The 15,364-nt window shown below is 37.4% G+C and overlaps 1 protein-coding gene across 1 annotated transcript in view; it reads left to right on the plus strand.

The window, feature by feature from the left end:
• Positions 1-1,559: 1,559 nt before the first annotated feature.
• GSAP (gamma-secretase activating protein) overlaps positions 1,560-15,364 on the plus strand; it is a 41,629-nt gene continuing 27,824 nt past the window's right edge. Inside the window, exons 1-11 of the mRNA XM_010074865.1 lie at positions 1,560-1,643; positions 6,079-6,135; positions 6,836-6,905; positions 7,328-7,384; positions 7,527-7,615; positions 8,002-8,071; positions 9,213-9,259; positions 10,535-10,639; positions 11,594-11,653; positions 12,318-12,361; positions 13,967-14,052. Of these exons, the coding sequence (XP_010073167.1) occupies positions 1,560-1,643; positions 6,079-6,135; positions 6,836-6,905; positions 7,328-7,384; positions 7,527-7,615; positions 8,002-8,071; positions 9,213-9,259; positions 10,535-10,639; positions 11,594-11,653; positions 12,318-12,361; positions 13,967-14,052 (769 nt within the window). The remainder of the gene's footprint in view (positions 1,644-6,078; positions 6,136-6,835; positions 6,906-7,327; positions 7,385-7,526; positions 7,616-8,001; positions 8,072-9,212; positions 9,260-10,534; positions 10,640-11,593; positions 11,654-12,317; positions 12,362-13,966; positions 14,053-15,364) is intronic.

A 15,364-nucleotide genomic window follows, 5' to 3' on the forward strand; every position in this document is an offset into this window, starting at 1 on the left:
TGACATGGAAGTTTTTCAACACCTTTAAGATCTCTTGTGTTGGGTGACAGAGAAATTAGTTGATATGGAGATTTCTTGGGGACCACCTTCTTTAGCTAAATTCTGTTCTGAAGTAGTGTTGTATGAGAGAGAAGTGTGGAGACTGTAGTACTCATCTTGAAAGTTTGAGGTAGTGGTTAAATTCTGGGAAGTTTCCACTAAAATAGCACAATATGTGGTTATCTGAGACTTTCTCAGTCATCACTGTCTAGCCCTAATGCAGTGCTATTGTTGTGTACTTTGGTCTGAAACCAGTAGAAAGTGATGTGTTGTTAAATGTACACTAAAAATCTTCATTGTCCTCTCACAACAAAATACAGAATTTATTTTCTTCTGTTTTTTTTCTTATCACTGTAAGATGTACAAGCCAGTTTATAATATCAGGCTTGTGAAACTAAGTTTCACATGTCTTCCTTCTATCAATGCCTTGAGGTAACTGCAAAGTAAATAGTGTCAAACTCGACTAAATGCTTATTGAGACTTGTGAAGAAATCTTTTTGTTGATGTTTACTAAAGTACAGGCTACCTTGATCTTAAAACTGTGACCAATCATGCAGCTGTCAACCTTATTTAGGCATTTTTAATAAAAGTTCCATCTGAGTTAAACATATTTTTTTGGTAGTTGTGGTGATTAGAAAACAGAAAAATAGCATCAAGAAAGCATGCACTTTTGTCGCCTTGTCACCTTGAATATAATATTTTGTCTTTTTTTCTGGTATTTTCTTTTACTTTTTATTTTGTGCTGCTTCATCCAGATGCACTCTTTTCTTTCTGTGTCCATCCTAGCTTCCTGCTTCTCTGCTTCCCTTCCAACCCTACTCTTTCATTCACACCACACATCACATGCCTTGTCCTGCATTGCTGAATTCCCTTGTACCTTTAGGTATGTTGCGTGTGTATATATATGTATTTATATGATGCTTAATCTTGTGGTTCTTGGCATTTTGTTTTGTTTTTTGGAGGGTGGGGCAGGGGGGAGATGTAGTGGTGTTGTAGAGCTAATCTATGGAGATGTAGTTTGTTTAAGTTTATTTCCAGGCATTCCTTTGGGATGCTGAAGGGGCAGGTGGGAGCAAGCGACACTTTTCTTCGAGGTAGTTCTGTCTCCCTGTAGTGTTCTGAGGATTGGAGTACAATTTAAGTGTTTGAACCGCATGTTGTGTATAATGGATAAATGCTTTTTTTTTTCTTCTGTGAATGGAAGGTAGTTAGAAAGCACATTCCATTTTCATCACAAAAAGTAGTCACCATTAGAATCACAATTATAATGAAGAGTTAGAAGTTTACATAAATAATTATTTGCTGTGTGTTTTTGAAACCCCTTAACTAATTTGTGTTGAAGTTTATCAGATTTAAATCATGGTGTGAGAAATATTTTCTCCCTCTGTCTAGAAGGGAGTAATTTTGGCATGTACAAAGAGGTATTTATATGTAAATATTTATTTAATATCTTTGGTTAAAGTGTGCATAAGTTGTATAAGGAACCAGCTTAAATTAAAATCCTGTGCCTTTTGATACTTATGATTTCAGATACTTCTGAGAATTCATCAGCACTCTACATTGTAAATGTTGAAAGAAATGGAAAAATTATTTATACTTGGAAGGTAAGTCTGCCTCAACTTAATAAAAATGTAGCAGAGAATAACACTATATATGTATCTATGCCCAATTGAGCCCTTGTACTTTAAAATTTTTTGCGGTGAGGGTGAAAACTCAACTGACTACAACCTGGGTGTTGGGCAATGGGAAAATACCCGTTCCCACTTCAGACAAAGGTTAAGAGTGATGAAATGGAGAGTAAAGTGCTGACCTGATCAAGTCTATAGAATTTTTGCTGTTGATCTTTTTAGGGGTCAGAATCTCATAATGAATGAAATGCCATTTCTTTAACAGATAAATTCATAAGCAGCACATTCTTTCATTCTCAGGATTTCTCAAGGAAGTCTGACTATTAAATTCATGTACACTGCTTTAGTTAAATATGTTTCCTCCTACCAATATATATGTTAAGATGCCATTTATCTTACACTAACTCAGCTCCTGCCTTTCTTCTTTGTTACTTAAAGATTCATAGAATCATAGAATGGTTAGGTCTGGAAAGTACCTATAGCACTTTATTGCAAGTAGTCTGAAGTTTGTTTGATGTCTTGAAGTATCCAGAGCTGTCCTTCTTAACATCGGATTCTGCTCTCCATGGCATATGTATAGCTTTGAGGTTGAAACAGCTGTAGTTCCAAGAGATTTTTAAATGGTTTGAGAAGGTTTCCATTTGATGAGACAAGCCGTGCTTCTTTTTCTGTGCATCTTGGAGAAATCTGAAGACCCATTTGCATTCTGGAGGATCTTGGATCTTGAAGAGTACAGATTGAAGATAGCAGACTCCAGTAGGATAGGACTGCCTTTTGTTCCCCTCCAGCTCAATACTGTTAAAACTCCCCAGCTTGTGTAGGGTTAAGGGAAGAGGTGAGGCCTTCATCAAGGTATAATACACTTCAGCTGTGGGTGGATGTTTCCTTTAGTACAAGCATAGGAAGGGGAGTCTGTACGAGACAACAGTAACCGTAAAAACAACACTAAAGAATGTGTCAAGATTTGGGTTTGGTGGTTTTTTTTTTTCATTGCTTAAAACTCTAGAAAGGCTTAATGAAAGTAACCCATCTAACTCCCGACAGGAGATGTGGTACTGCGTATGTGTGATTTTGCTGCCTTCTAGCATCTGTGGAATCTCACACTAAGCTTTTTGAGCTTCTGACAGCAGAGTCCAACTGCTTTGTATGCTGTTCAGGCTCTTGCAAGTGGCACAGGGGATGAGTTGTAGCTCAAGGTTCACACATCCCTGTGTAGGTGTCTGCCTGTGTGCTAGGTGTGTAAGCTCCCATTGTAGTCCGTAGGGATCTGGTCAAAACTGTTGTTGGAGTTCAGAGACCTGTCCACTTGTAGCCTGTACTTTAGGAGTAGGTGTGTGGGGTGGAGGAGGTGGACAAATACCCACTAGACTCCATTGACTGAGTAGGCCCATGACTCTCAGGAGGATTTAAACACCTAGGCTTAGTTCCCCTAACCTAGAGGTAATGGCTGCATAGCAAGTCATTGAAAATGTTCACTGTAGTTTCTCTTTCCTAATTTTGGGAATAAAGTGACCTCCGCAGCCTGTGTGGTAGGAATGGCTGGATGACGAAGCCTGAGAACTGGAACTAGCCAACTGCACAGCTGTGCTGCGGTTTTCACCTCTCCAATGCCATCCCGAAGGAGATGCTGCTGCCGCTTCTTTTCCTGTTCTCTTACCATGATAAAGTAAGACTACAAGATCTTTTTCTCTGGAGTGAGTCAGCCTGCTGAAGAACCAGCATCTATTTATTCCTCTACTGGGAGGATGCTGACATACTTTGTTTGCTTCTATTTTTTTATGCCTGTTAATGGGCAAACTGGAAGATACTTCCTGGAGTTTTCTCACAAAGAACAAATGTCTCTTAAGGTGGTATTGCATTAAAGATACGTGATGCTTCTCCCAGAGAGAAGTAGAGTGTGTGGTACACATTTCTTTCTTGGATCAATAAAAATTCTACTTATCAGCTGAAAGTCTTGGTACCCACTTAGGTGCTGTCTGTGTGCATGATGAGAACGTGGATATGTGTGCCCCAAAGCTTGTGTTAGTTCAGGTGGCTTGTGTATTGGTAGGAGCAGATGTGGTGGCCCTGTCTGTAGCTGCATAGCACCCACCTAGTGGCCTGAACAGGCTGGGTCCTGAGCTGCTAATGCTGTGCCTTTCCTGATGTCTGTGCTTTTGTTAAATTAGTTATGCCTATGTCAGCTGCAGGCGCATCTTGAGGCTGTCATACCTTAAAGCAGGACTGAGCAGAATGCTAAAAAACATCAACTGTTGGAAGTATTGTGTGTCTGGGTGTGTTTTTGCACTTTACTACTGACTTAACAAGGATTCAGTCCAAATGTTTCCTTTTCTAAAACAGTCCATTGACAAGATATGGGTATAGTTCTGTGGTTTCAGAGTTTACTGCAAACCTCTTAAGAGGAGTATCCATTAATATTTACATATTGGTGTACACATCTTAGTGAATAACAAGGCATTTTAGGCACCAATTTGACACTGCTTTTAAATTTTTACAAACTTGTTCTAAAATATAAGTATTCTTTGCGCTTTTCTGTTCTATTCTCCTAATGTACATCATCACACTGGAAAGCTTACCTGGGGAAAACAGGTTAGGAAACTAAACTGCTTTTAGTGTCTGCAGTTAGTCTTTCTGTTTCCTTAAATGTATGTTGGAGAAATCACAATGTAATTACAGCTTCTGACAAACTACAGATCTTGCTGTGTTGTTAAGGTAGTTTAGTATCTCTTTCTCTGTCTCTCCACCCTTTGTGATAAACTATAACTAATGAGCTACCACTTTTGCAAGACACAGCTATATGTCTATCAGCCTTTCCTGTTGGTTTTATAGCAGCAAACTTCATCTGTGAGATTGTCAGTCAGGATAGTGCACAACAAGGATGTAAACTGAACTGAGCTGCCCTGGCTTGTTTCCTAATAGGTACAAATAGAAAACACGCTTTTTCTGCTAAGTGGAAGAAAATCAAGTGCATACTGCCTGAAATCAGAGGCAGGTGGAGAATGAGCTTTATTTTCAGGCTTATTTTAGAGTACTGCATTGTACTGTAATTTTGAAGGTGTCTGTCTTTCATGACACTGATAGTTGGTGTGAAGGAAGATATTTTAAACAGAAGTGAATTCTAGTGTCAGCGCTTCTATTTCACAAGGCAATACAAGAATCTTTAGAGGAAGCATGAAAACAAACGTGATAGCTTATGCACAGATATGGGCTCTGATGTCCTATTGCCAGTCTTGTAAAGTATATTTTTGAGTAGTCTAAGTACAGAGGATGTTAGCGTTTCAGACACACTTGGAAAGAATGGTTATTTGTGGAAGCACTTGCTTAACCTTAAATTAGTAGGCCTGAAGCTTATGTTCTAATATTAAACACATTTTGTTTTGCTTGTTTAAATCAGAAGTCAAAGACTTTTGTCCTTGCCGCAACAGTAACGAGATACTCTGAAATAGACCCCTTAGGAAGAGAATACTCAGGCTTTTGTTTTAACTTCACAAAGCAGGATGCCATAACTTTGTAAATAACCACAGATTTCTCCCTTCTCCTTCCAAGCTGTAGTTAAAAACAACGATGCTCACTGTTGAGTACAAGCCTATGCGGCTGGTTTTGATTTCAACAGTTTAGCAATTCAGTGGCTATACCTAGAGTATATTAATAGACTTCAGCTTGATTTGATATCTGCCAAGCAGAATTTATTTTAATTTTTTAAAAAATGTTTTGAAAATTTAAAGTATGCTAAAAGTTACCAAGAAGAATAGTTTTGATTTGTGTAGTCTTAGAGTGCCCCAAACAAAATCATTGTATGCTGTTGTCAATAAGCTGGAAAGGATGTGTGTTATGTTTCTTTTCAAAGGCAGCAGGCTAATGGTGTTAATCTGAGTTTGTGAAATATATTTGGCCTTCAAACAAGCATTTCCTAAGGTAGAGCTGAAATCCTTTTTCAGCCTGCAGCCAAATCACTGGAAGCTGTATTTGGTGATATTAGATGTTTCTTTGCTCCCTTTTGGAGCAATGACCCACTGAGTTGGTGAGGTTTGGAATATCGGCCTTAAATCTTCCAGGGGCCATAGCATTCCCTTTCATTCTTACACAGACATCTCTCTTCTTGGCCCTACTGCCTATAACTAAAACCAGTTTAGAACCAAAGTGAGAGAGAGGCACTTGGCTTATGCTATGGCTTGTGGGCTGTGGATTGGCTACATTTCAGCTTTATCCCATGTGTTAGTTCTAAAAGAAAAAAAAAATCTTCTCTTTCTTGCCTCACTTTCTTGGAATTAGATAATTAACTGCCTGTTTATAGGACAGGACGTGTGTCAACAGTCCAGGGGAAGAGGAGAGGGAGGGAGGAAGAAAATAAAAACAACGTTTAACTTTGTATATATTTACACTGCTGGTACTAATTTGTTTTCATCCATAGGGAAATCAGAGAAATACTCACATTGGATTGTACGATCTTCAAACTAAACAAAATGAGGTGAGAGCAATACCAAGCTTCTCCCTGGTGAAGACAGTGCTGGGGTGTTTCAGATTTTGATGCTTTGCAACGCAGTATGTTATGTCCTTAAGGATTATATGCTTGTTTGAAACAGCAGAGAGACCTAGAAGGTATTCAAATGATGCTTATCAGTATTAAGATGCAGAATTTTACCCAACAGCTAAATGACTTGGGAGTAGTAAAGCATTATGTCTGCAATCTTTATTTCTAAACAACTAATTCAAGCCCTTTCCACTCCTCCTCACTCTGAATGTGTGTGCTGAGAAGTAAATATTTTTTATTTTCTTTATGTGTGCATACTCAGTCTGTTTGGTGCTACCACTTGTAAGAAATTATTCTAAAAGTCAATGTGCTGCAATTCAGTGGCTGGAATCATGATAATGGGCCTTTGCAGGTGTCTCCATAACAGTAGGAAATGGGTTAAACTTCGTATTTACATAAAGGTCTGCTGTGCTGCTGTAGTGGCAACATAGAGCTCCAAAGAACCAATAAGAAACAAACAAATGAGAAGTAATACAGTTGAGGCTTGACACATGGTTCTTCTGGTTGTGAAATTATTTGCTTTAAAAATGAAAATGGTGTACTGGTCAGCAGTGTTTTCCTACAGAGGAATAATTAAATGGTTTTCTTTATATAGTTAAAACAAGTAATTTATTAGTATTAATGTTTTTCTCTGTAGCACCTCTATATGTTTGAGAGGGATCTACAGATAATCAGTTGTTCGGTCAACAGTGAAAGGACGTTATTGGGTAAATATGTGTTTTATCATTACATTTTTTTTGTTGTGGTAACGATGATTTAGTTTAGTAGGATGATACATTTGGGTCTAGAATTACCTAAATCTATTTTGACCCATGTGTTGCCCACAGCAGTCTGTGCATTTCGGTGGATCCATCACCAAAAAATGTAGGTAACAACATAAAGACACAACTGTAACAATATTGTTGTTTTATTGAAACAAAAATCTAAGACAAACTGATCTTTTGTTTGCTTCCCCCTCCTGTATTTATACATGCCTCTCAGATCTAGAGGAGCGTCTGTTGTTCCTTTAACATATATGTTTTTGGTAAAAAAAATTGTGATGCTTGCTCACCAAGAGTGTTTAGTCAGATTATTATCAAATATGCATGCTCACTGTGGTTGTGTTGGTGTTTGTTTGTTTTTCCCTTAGCGGTCAGCTTCCGTCAATATACAGAGGAAGAAAGAGTAAGTCGGCTATTACAGTCAGGTACTGCAAGTGGATTGTTTTAATACTGTTAAATACAGTACTCTTGCTTCCTGCCTCCCTCCCCCCTGTGATTTCTGTTTTACACAAAATTGTGTATAAAAAAGAATGTTATTTAAAACATGTTCGTGTGTTCTTTTTGCAGTATCCAAGTATTTAACCTTGCTAATTGAAATTCATCCCATTAATAATGTGAGAGTCCTAAAGGCTGTGGATAGCTGTGTTCGAGTACAGGTAAATTATTCAACTGATTTAAATATAAACCTTTTTAATCCATTACGCTAGAGTGAAAAAGTGGTTGAGTGCAGAAATACCTTGTGTTATCTTGCAAATAATTAAAAGAAGAATTAAAAAAATGAGAAACGTCATAAAATGTTTAATGTAGAATATTTCTTTGACATGAAGGTTACTTTTTTTATTTCTCTTCAATCCCCTGAAACTTTCAAGTGTAGTGATTGGTGACTATTAGTCTGTAATAATGGCTATTTTTATTAATTAAGTATCATTAGTGTGCCTGTCTTAATTTAAAAATATGTAAATATCCAGCTAAAAACCCCATTTTAGGTAAGTGTTCTAAACTACTTTTTTATTTACTTACTTTTGTGAAACTTTCTTTGTAGTTTCTTTATCCAGTTGAAGGCAGAAATACTTCTACAGAAAGTCACCTGTTGCTAGCTTCAGAAGATAAATGTGAGTTAGTATTTTGAAAGTACATTGTCATTCTTGTACTTTTAAGATGATCGTTATAGATAATATTGTTGGTAGGCTTTTATTGGAAAAAAATGGCGGGGGGGGGGGGGGGGGAGGGGGAAGAATTATGGGTGGGGGGGGGGGTAAGGTGTGAACTATTCTAGGTGTTCCCAATGTCTTTCAAAAACTGTATAATTTAGTGGGATTCTTTTCAGTGTTAACAGAATGTCCACCTTTGGCTGCAATTACTTGCTTAGTTCATGCATTCATCAGTCATTTTCATTTCTAGAAAAGCTAAAATAGACTTTCACAGTTGCCTATATAAATTTAGAGCAGATCAGTTGACTATGGGAGGTGGATTGTGATTGAACTGCATGGCATGTGAGATGAGAATAGGACAATAGTTCCTTGGATTCAGCTATCTTTGTGTGTTCAACCTAATCTCATGGGAAGGAATGGGTAGAGGTGGATACTTGGAAAAGGCTGTTTATCCCTTTTCCCTTTCAGTTTTATTATAGTGAGATCGCTTTTCCCATCTTTTTGGAGAGGCCCATCTTTCCTGCTAAGCTGGACACTGACCTTTATGTAGCTGGACTTAGGTGGGCAGAGTTCACCTCGTAATACATTCACATAAATATTTCTGATACAGTTCACAGATCTATAACCTCTGCTGGGTGAATCTTTCCCCTGTTGCACAGGCAAACTACCAATAACTTTTATGAATTTTGTGTGGGAAAGGACTGTGAGGTGGTATTCGTGCTAGGAAGTGAAACAGGGCTAGGGTGCCCTCTCAGGCACAGGCATGCAGCTGTGCGTGCTCTCTCTTTGTAAGCACGCTCCTTGGCTTGGTTTGGCATGTTTCATTTATCGGTGTTGCTGACAGTGCTGTGCTGATGTGGGCAGAGAACTGTTTCTACGAGGTGGTATGGCTGAGGCCACCCTCGGCTCGGGAGAGGAAGAGAATCCAGGTCTCTGCGTAGGCTCTTGTGTTCTTGTGTCACAGATTTCCTCCTACACTGAGTTGAACTTTCCTGGCCCTAATGTGTTCTGATAGCATTATAAGACGTGAGATTGTTTTATAAGCTGTATAAAAGCATATCAAGATGTATGTTCATAATGATTCGTTTTATATATTTTAAAGATATTGAACAATTTGACATTCGTGTTGTTGAAGAAGAGCACAAAGTGGTAAGACTTGAAAAATCTTGGGTTTTGACATTTTTTACTTTAATTGCAAATATTAACACCTGTGATTTTAGCTAACTGTTTTTGTAGTTTTGTGCTTGGGCAACACGAAGTATATTAAATTATTGATATTATGGCAACTTACGCAGCTAACTACAAAGCCTATTGAAAAACCTGTATACAATGTAATGTATGAGGAAAGTTAATTTTTTTATTGTATTTTGTTTCATGCTGAATGTGTCTGTATGTTAAATGTTGGGAGTAAACTTAGTATATATATGTTTTTAAACCATTTAAAATATTTGCAAAGTCACCTTTCTGCCTTTCTAACTTTGCTTTTTTGGAGTCCGTGTGTCCCAGTGAAGGATTCACTTAAAAAACAAGCAAACAAACAAAGCACATAAAACTTGGATATGCTCCAAGTACGGTGAATGTTCCGATCTTTTTCCCCCTCATCTTTTTTCTTTTTTTAACGTGAGTTTGTCTTCAACAAATTGATGGCGGATGTTTTGCTTAAAAGACTTACTAATAAACAAACATCTAATATAGTGAAGCATTCTGTCACAAAAGCCAATGTTTAGCTTTATGGAGGCAAATGTGGGCTTGGAAGGAAAAAGTTAAGGTCCTGATTTTCAGTCACTTTGAAGTCTTTCCTGGTTTTCTAAAAGTTTATCATTGCTTTTAAAGCAGACTACAGTAGTGAAGACTAAGAGTGTAACCAGAAAAAACAGATCTGATGTCCTTCTAACGAACAGATTTGTTTTGGTTGACAAGAAATTGCCCTACCTCTTTCAAGAGTGCATTTATACAATCCTGACAGTTTTCCAAAATTCTAGCCCTTTCCGTGCTGCCTGTAGTCACCATCGTGTGGCTGAGACTTTGGACAGGAATCCCTTTTGTAGCTAATGCATCTTCCTTCAGTAGTTAGTGTAGCTGGTTCTGAGCTGACTGTGGTGTTTCACTCCTCTGCCCTTCCCTCCAATGAAGAGTGCTGTTTGTTTCTCTTTGTTCACTTTGAACAGCTTAAGTGATGAGTTTCTTGCAAGCAAGGAAATCTCGAAGACAATATTGGGTAGTAACTGTGCACTGATTTCTTAAAACTGAGCACCTTGCACAGAACAAAGGTAGACTTTGTGCAGCTAACAAGTAGTATGTTACCTGCAAGCACCTTAGTATTTGTGCCTCTTCTGCTGTTGCTTTTCTCTTTAAAGCACAGACTGTGCATGATTCTTACAGAACTTTATTTGACAACTTCTAATGTTCTTTCTTTCCCTTTAGGTGATTCAAAACTCAGGTCAGCTTCCAAGAGCCAGAGTTGCAGATGATCTCATATGGGCACAATGGGATATGATGGAACAAAGGCTCTTCTACATTGTTCCAAAGGTGAGATGAAAGTAATTCTAGTGGTTTTATTCCTGCCTGTCTCGTGGCAGTAAAGTTTTGAGTGTGTGGGGTAATAATAGTTGAGTTTGTTTTTCATTCTGGTAGTCTATCTTGTTCCTGCCTCAAATAACCTAAAGCAAAAGCCAGACTTGCTTTAACTGCTATTTGCACATAGTAAATTGCAAGGAGGCTGGTGGTTTCAGTGCTTTTTATAAATAAAGGTTTGATTTGTTAGGTTTTTTGGCTTTAAAAAGGCCTTTTATTCAAAAGGATCTAAATCTAACAAAAATTGTTATGAGTATAATGTTGTTCTTCTAGAGAATTCACATCTAGAAAGTATGTTGTACACAGACTTACTGAGGGACCAAATGAGGGCAAGTTCTTGGCTAGAAATGCTGCAACTCTTTGATTTGGGTTTCGTTTTGGGTTTTTTTCTTGTTTTGACTGAGATGATGTTTTGCACTTTATGTATTCTATGTAAATGAACATTGATTTTTCTTAACTCTTCTTAGCCACCAAAAATATATGTGTTAGGAAATAACAGGAAGTGAACTGTGATGGAGACACGTATTCCTGTTTTTGTTTCTGAGATGCCCTTTTTGAACTGAACAAAATAAAATACAGTTCCTTTTGCCATATAGGTTGTTATGGAAAACATTTTTCTAACTTTCTAGAATGTGTGTGTGTGTGACATGTAATGCTGTGCTTCAAGTAGGGGCCCACGCAATTATAGGTGATTGGCAGATAAAGATCTGGGACAGGAAGGAAGCATGTCATAGTGCTATTGTTGGGGGTTATATGTGGCTTTTAAAGTCATCTTTTGTCCCCTAGCTTCTGCATACCTGTTAGCAAAGTGGATTGAGTATAGAACGCTGTGGAGTACCCAGTTACTTTTCGGTCTATGTGATATGCTTTCTATTTTATCAGTTACAAAACATATCCTTTTAATTCCAGGAATCAAGGAGTACTTTAAAATGTGTCCAGTTTTATCCTGATGAAAATTTTAACTCAATAGTAAGTCATTAGTATTTTATTAAACAATGTTTTTGAGCTGGATGTAATTATGTGTTCCAGGCACTGATACAGCGATCTGTTTCAGTGTCTTTTATTGTCTGGGTTTTGCTTTTCCAGTTAGTTTTTTTGCATTATATTATTTTCAAGAATATATTCAGTCAGATTCAGATTGCACCATGGTAAGGTAACTTGAGTGGAATTGCACAGATACTGACCTAGAAGTAAGCAACTTTCATGACAGTATACTGACCTTACACTTGAGTGTTGAAAAGCAGGGTTATCAAATGCACTAGACAAAGAAACCATGTACTAATTTTGTGTCAGTTTTAAGCGAGATAGGAAAATCTGTTGCAGACAAAATATAGAGAATGGAACATAAAAATTACAACTGTTGAACATAGAACTGTTACTAGGCTTTTGTCCCAGTGGCTGAAATTTGCTCTAATACAGGAGGCTAAAAGTCTCACGATTTATATTATTTTTTTTTTTTAAAGAATCTATTTTATGTTTTTGTGATTTGACTGTAAGAATTAGAGGAGGATAAGTAAACTTTATTAAAATGTTGAATCTGGTGAAATGTGAGTTTGACACATTTTTCTGGGCTGAAATATCAATCATAGTATACTGACCTCACTAAATAACAAGTTTGTTTTTTTGTTAACAGCTGGAATCACACCTGGATATTTCTGTAAATGACACACATTTAAAGTAAGGGTCTTTTATGTTTTATTTTGCCTTGCTTTTAATAGGGTAATGTTTTACAAACCTAAGTGAAATTTGTGTCTGAACCACAATATCTTTGTTTGCAGTTACCTACATGGTACTGGAACATAAGAGTAATATGAACACTGTGTCCAAACCTCCAGTTCCTCTCATTTTCATCAGGGTCAACTGCAAAATGTGATTTAATCCTTGACTGCTTTTTGGTGCCAATTAAAATCATTTGTCTGAAGAGCTGAGCTGTAGGTTAAACCATCCTTCCTCTGAGTATTCAGTATCTATTTAAATTAGTTTTAATGTTGGGCATGTTGTAGGGGTGGTGTCAAAACTTCTGTCAAGGGAAGCTCTCTATTTTTAATTGCTGTTATATGTTTTACTGGGCAGTTAACCAGACCAGTAGTTCCTTTTTATAGACTATCAGACACTGCCTATACTCTTTTCTCCTCCAGCATGCTATTTCCTTGCAGCCTGCACTTTCAAAGGCTAAGATTCATCTGCGTCTCTCTGTCTACCATGCACGTGACTGCATCTGAGCGTGTCTCCTTAAGGCTTCATTTTAATTGAGGAAAAACTAGTCGGGATGGTCTGACTCTCAGTCGTAATTAATTTCATCCTCATCTGTCTTCAGTTGGTTGAACTGATGTTCAAGAAAGGCCTGTTTCTCTTTGTGAATACAAAGAGAGCCCAAAGCTACTAGATCAGATATCAGTAACTGAAGGTAGTTGAGTTCCAACCTGCCAAACTGGCTCTCAGAATGTCTCGGTGCTATGCAGAAGGCTCGGTGTGGTACTACTTCACATGCAGGTTGCCCTAAATGGGCAGTGTATCCTCTTGCAGTTAGTACTGAAAAAATCTAACTCTTGTAAGAGCTTCAGTGCTATAAATTTTTTTTTTCAAAATTATTGTAGAAGGCCTAGGGGAAAATCCCTATAGGATCAAAATGCTTTCTGCAAAAAAAAACCCCAACCAAACAAACACAAAACCCCAAACAACAACTGCAAAGCCAAAGCAGACTGATTACAATCTTCTGTTACATGGCAAAAATGGGACTTGCAGATTTTAAAGATATGAAAAACCATTAAAGCACAGGCAGCACAAGACTAAAAAAGAGTGTCATGGTGTAACAAGTTCCGTGTGAGTGTGATTTTGTGCTTTCTTTTTTGAATATTTCTGCTGAAATTAGTGTGCCTAATTTCAGATTAAAACGTAGCTTTACAGACATAAAAATGGTAGAGTTAGGCTGCAAAGCCTTTGAGTTCTCAGGTGTGGCGAATGTTTGGATTTCCAGGACTTCACCAGAACTTGCTTTCACTTCAACGTATAGGAATGGTTTGACAATGCTGCAGTATGTGAATATGAAGTTTGCAGGTGTAATCAAAATTGTTGGTTTCTGATAACAGTGTACGCTCTTGGGTTTCTCTTTTCTAACAGCATTGAGCTGTTAAAGCCCAATTTAACTTGAATTAGAGAGCATTTGATTATGATTTAATTAGTATGATTTGATACATAGTGACTGTTCTCATAATCTTTGTGTTATGATGAATCACTGTGGATGAAGAAATGATTTATTTAGTGATCTTTATTTGCCCATAGACTTGTGAATTTTGGATATAATTACTGTCAAGACCAAGATGTTGCATCTAAATCTTTGAATCTTCAGGTTTTTACAAGTAAAGCAGGTAAGGTGTAAATGCAAGTGTTGTCAAAATGATCTCTAGTAATTAGCATGCAGTGTAATCGTAATTGATTACTAAATTTCTTCGTAAGACATTATATATGTTTGTATTTTTTGTGTGTTTTTCTGTACGAGTGTGAGATTTTTATTCCTTTGAAGTGTACTTGACAGGTAACTGTGAGGAGAGGGAAAAGGCAACTGTGCACTATTTTTCGTACTGTTTCTTTTATCCTCTGAAAGCTATGTTCCAAGTTGAGCTGCAGAGTACCTGGGATTTTATGTATCAACACCAACAACAAAACAGTCACCCAGAAGTTTTCTGGTAGCCCAACTTCAAAGAACTGGTATCATGCACTCATCTGGTGAAATATCTAAGTACACTGTAGCATTTTCTGCTAGTTTCAGAACACAGGTGGTACCAAAGCATGGTTGTGTATTACATTACAACAGTTTCATGTTAAAGCTGACCAAATATGTGTTATAAAGTAAATTCAGGGGAGGTTTTGGCTAGGTCTGTTAGCTGGGTGCGTGACATAGTATGTAACTGTGTTACAGGCTGGACCCCCGTAAATGGAGCATATTCAGTACAGATTCTAAGAACTTCATATTGTTGTTAGTATGATACTTAAGTTAGTATGATATGTTAGCATATGATACCTAAGGGTTTTACCATACACATGATTCCTTAGACTCAAACCTAAAATGTTGCTTAAACCTTTAGGATTTCAGAGTGTCCCTGCATCCTGATGCATGCCATGAGCTTTTTTTGATTAAAAACTGGTCTCAAGAGATATCTGTTCATCACAGATGCCTACATTTTCAGCTTCTAAATTAGATTGTACTGCCAAGCAGAGATGGTATCTGATTAACCTTTGAATAGTCTGCAGAGTTGTATGGGGGTATGACGCGTTGCAGAAGTGACTTTACATCTCGCTTCTTAAGGAGTGCCGCATGGACACAGGCAAATTGCTGAGGTATATGCCAGCTGCACTGAAATGACCATTAATGCAAATTGAGTGAAGTACAGTTTCCTTACATGGATTTTTTTTTTCTTACCAAGGCAGACAACACACTTACAAAGATCAAAGGGAAGAAATTAGAAATAAGAGAAAGCCAAGTTTCTATCTACCAAATGTAGATTAGGCTACTTTTTCTCTGTTAGCAAGACACAGTATTTCTTATACAAACAGCCTGTCCAATATGGAAAATGTTATTGATTTATATATATATGTTTCCTTTTTAAATCTATACTTCTATGGGGTTTGTTAAGATTAAAGCACCTCCTTTTTGTTTAGGGTGAAATTCAGTCTTCCTCC

The sequence above is a fragment of the Pterocles gutturalis genome, unplaced genomic scaffold (assembly GCF_000699245.1).
Source record: "Pterocles gutturalis isolate BGI_N339 unplaced genomic scaffold, ASM69924v1 scaffold43722, whole genome shotgun sequence".
In the NCBI taxonomy this organism is placed as follows: Eukaryota; Metazoa; Chordata; class Aves; order Pterocliformes; family Pteroclidae; genus Pterocles; species Pterocles gutturalis.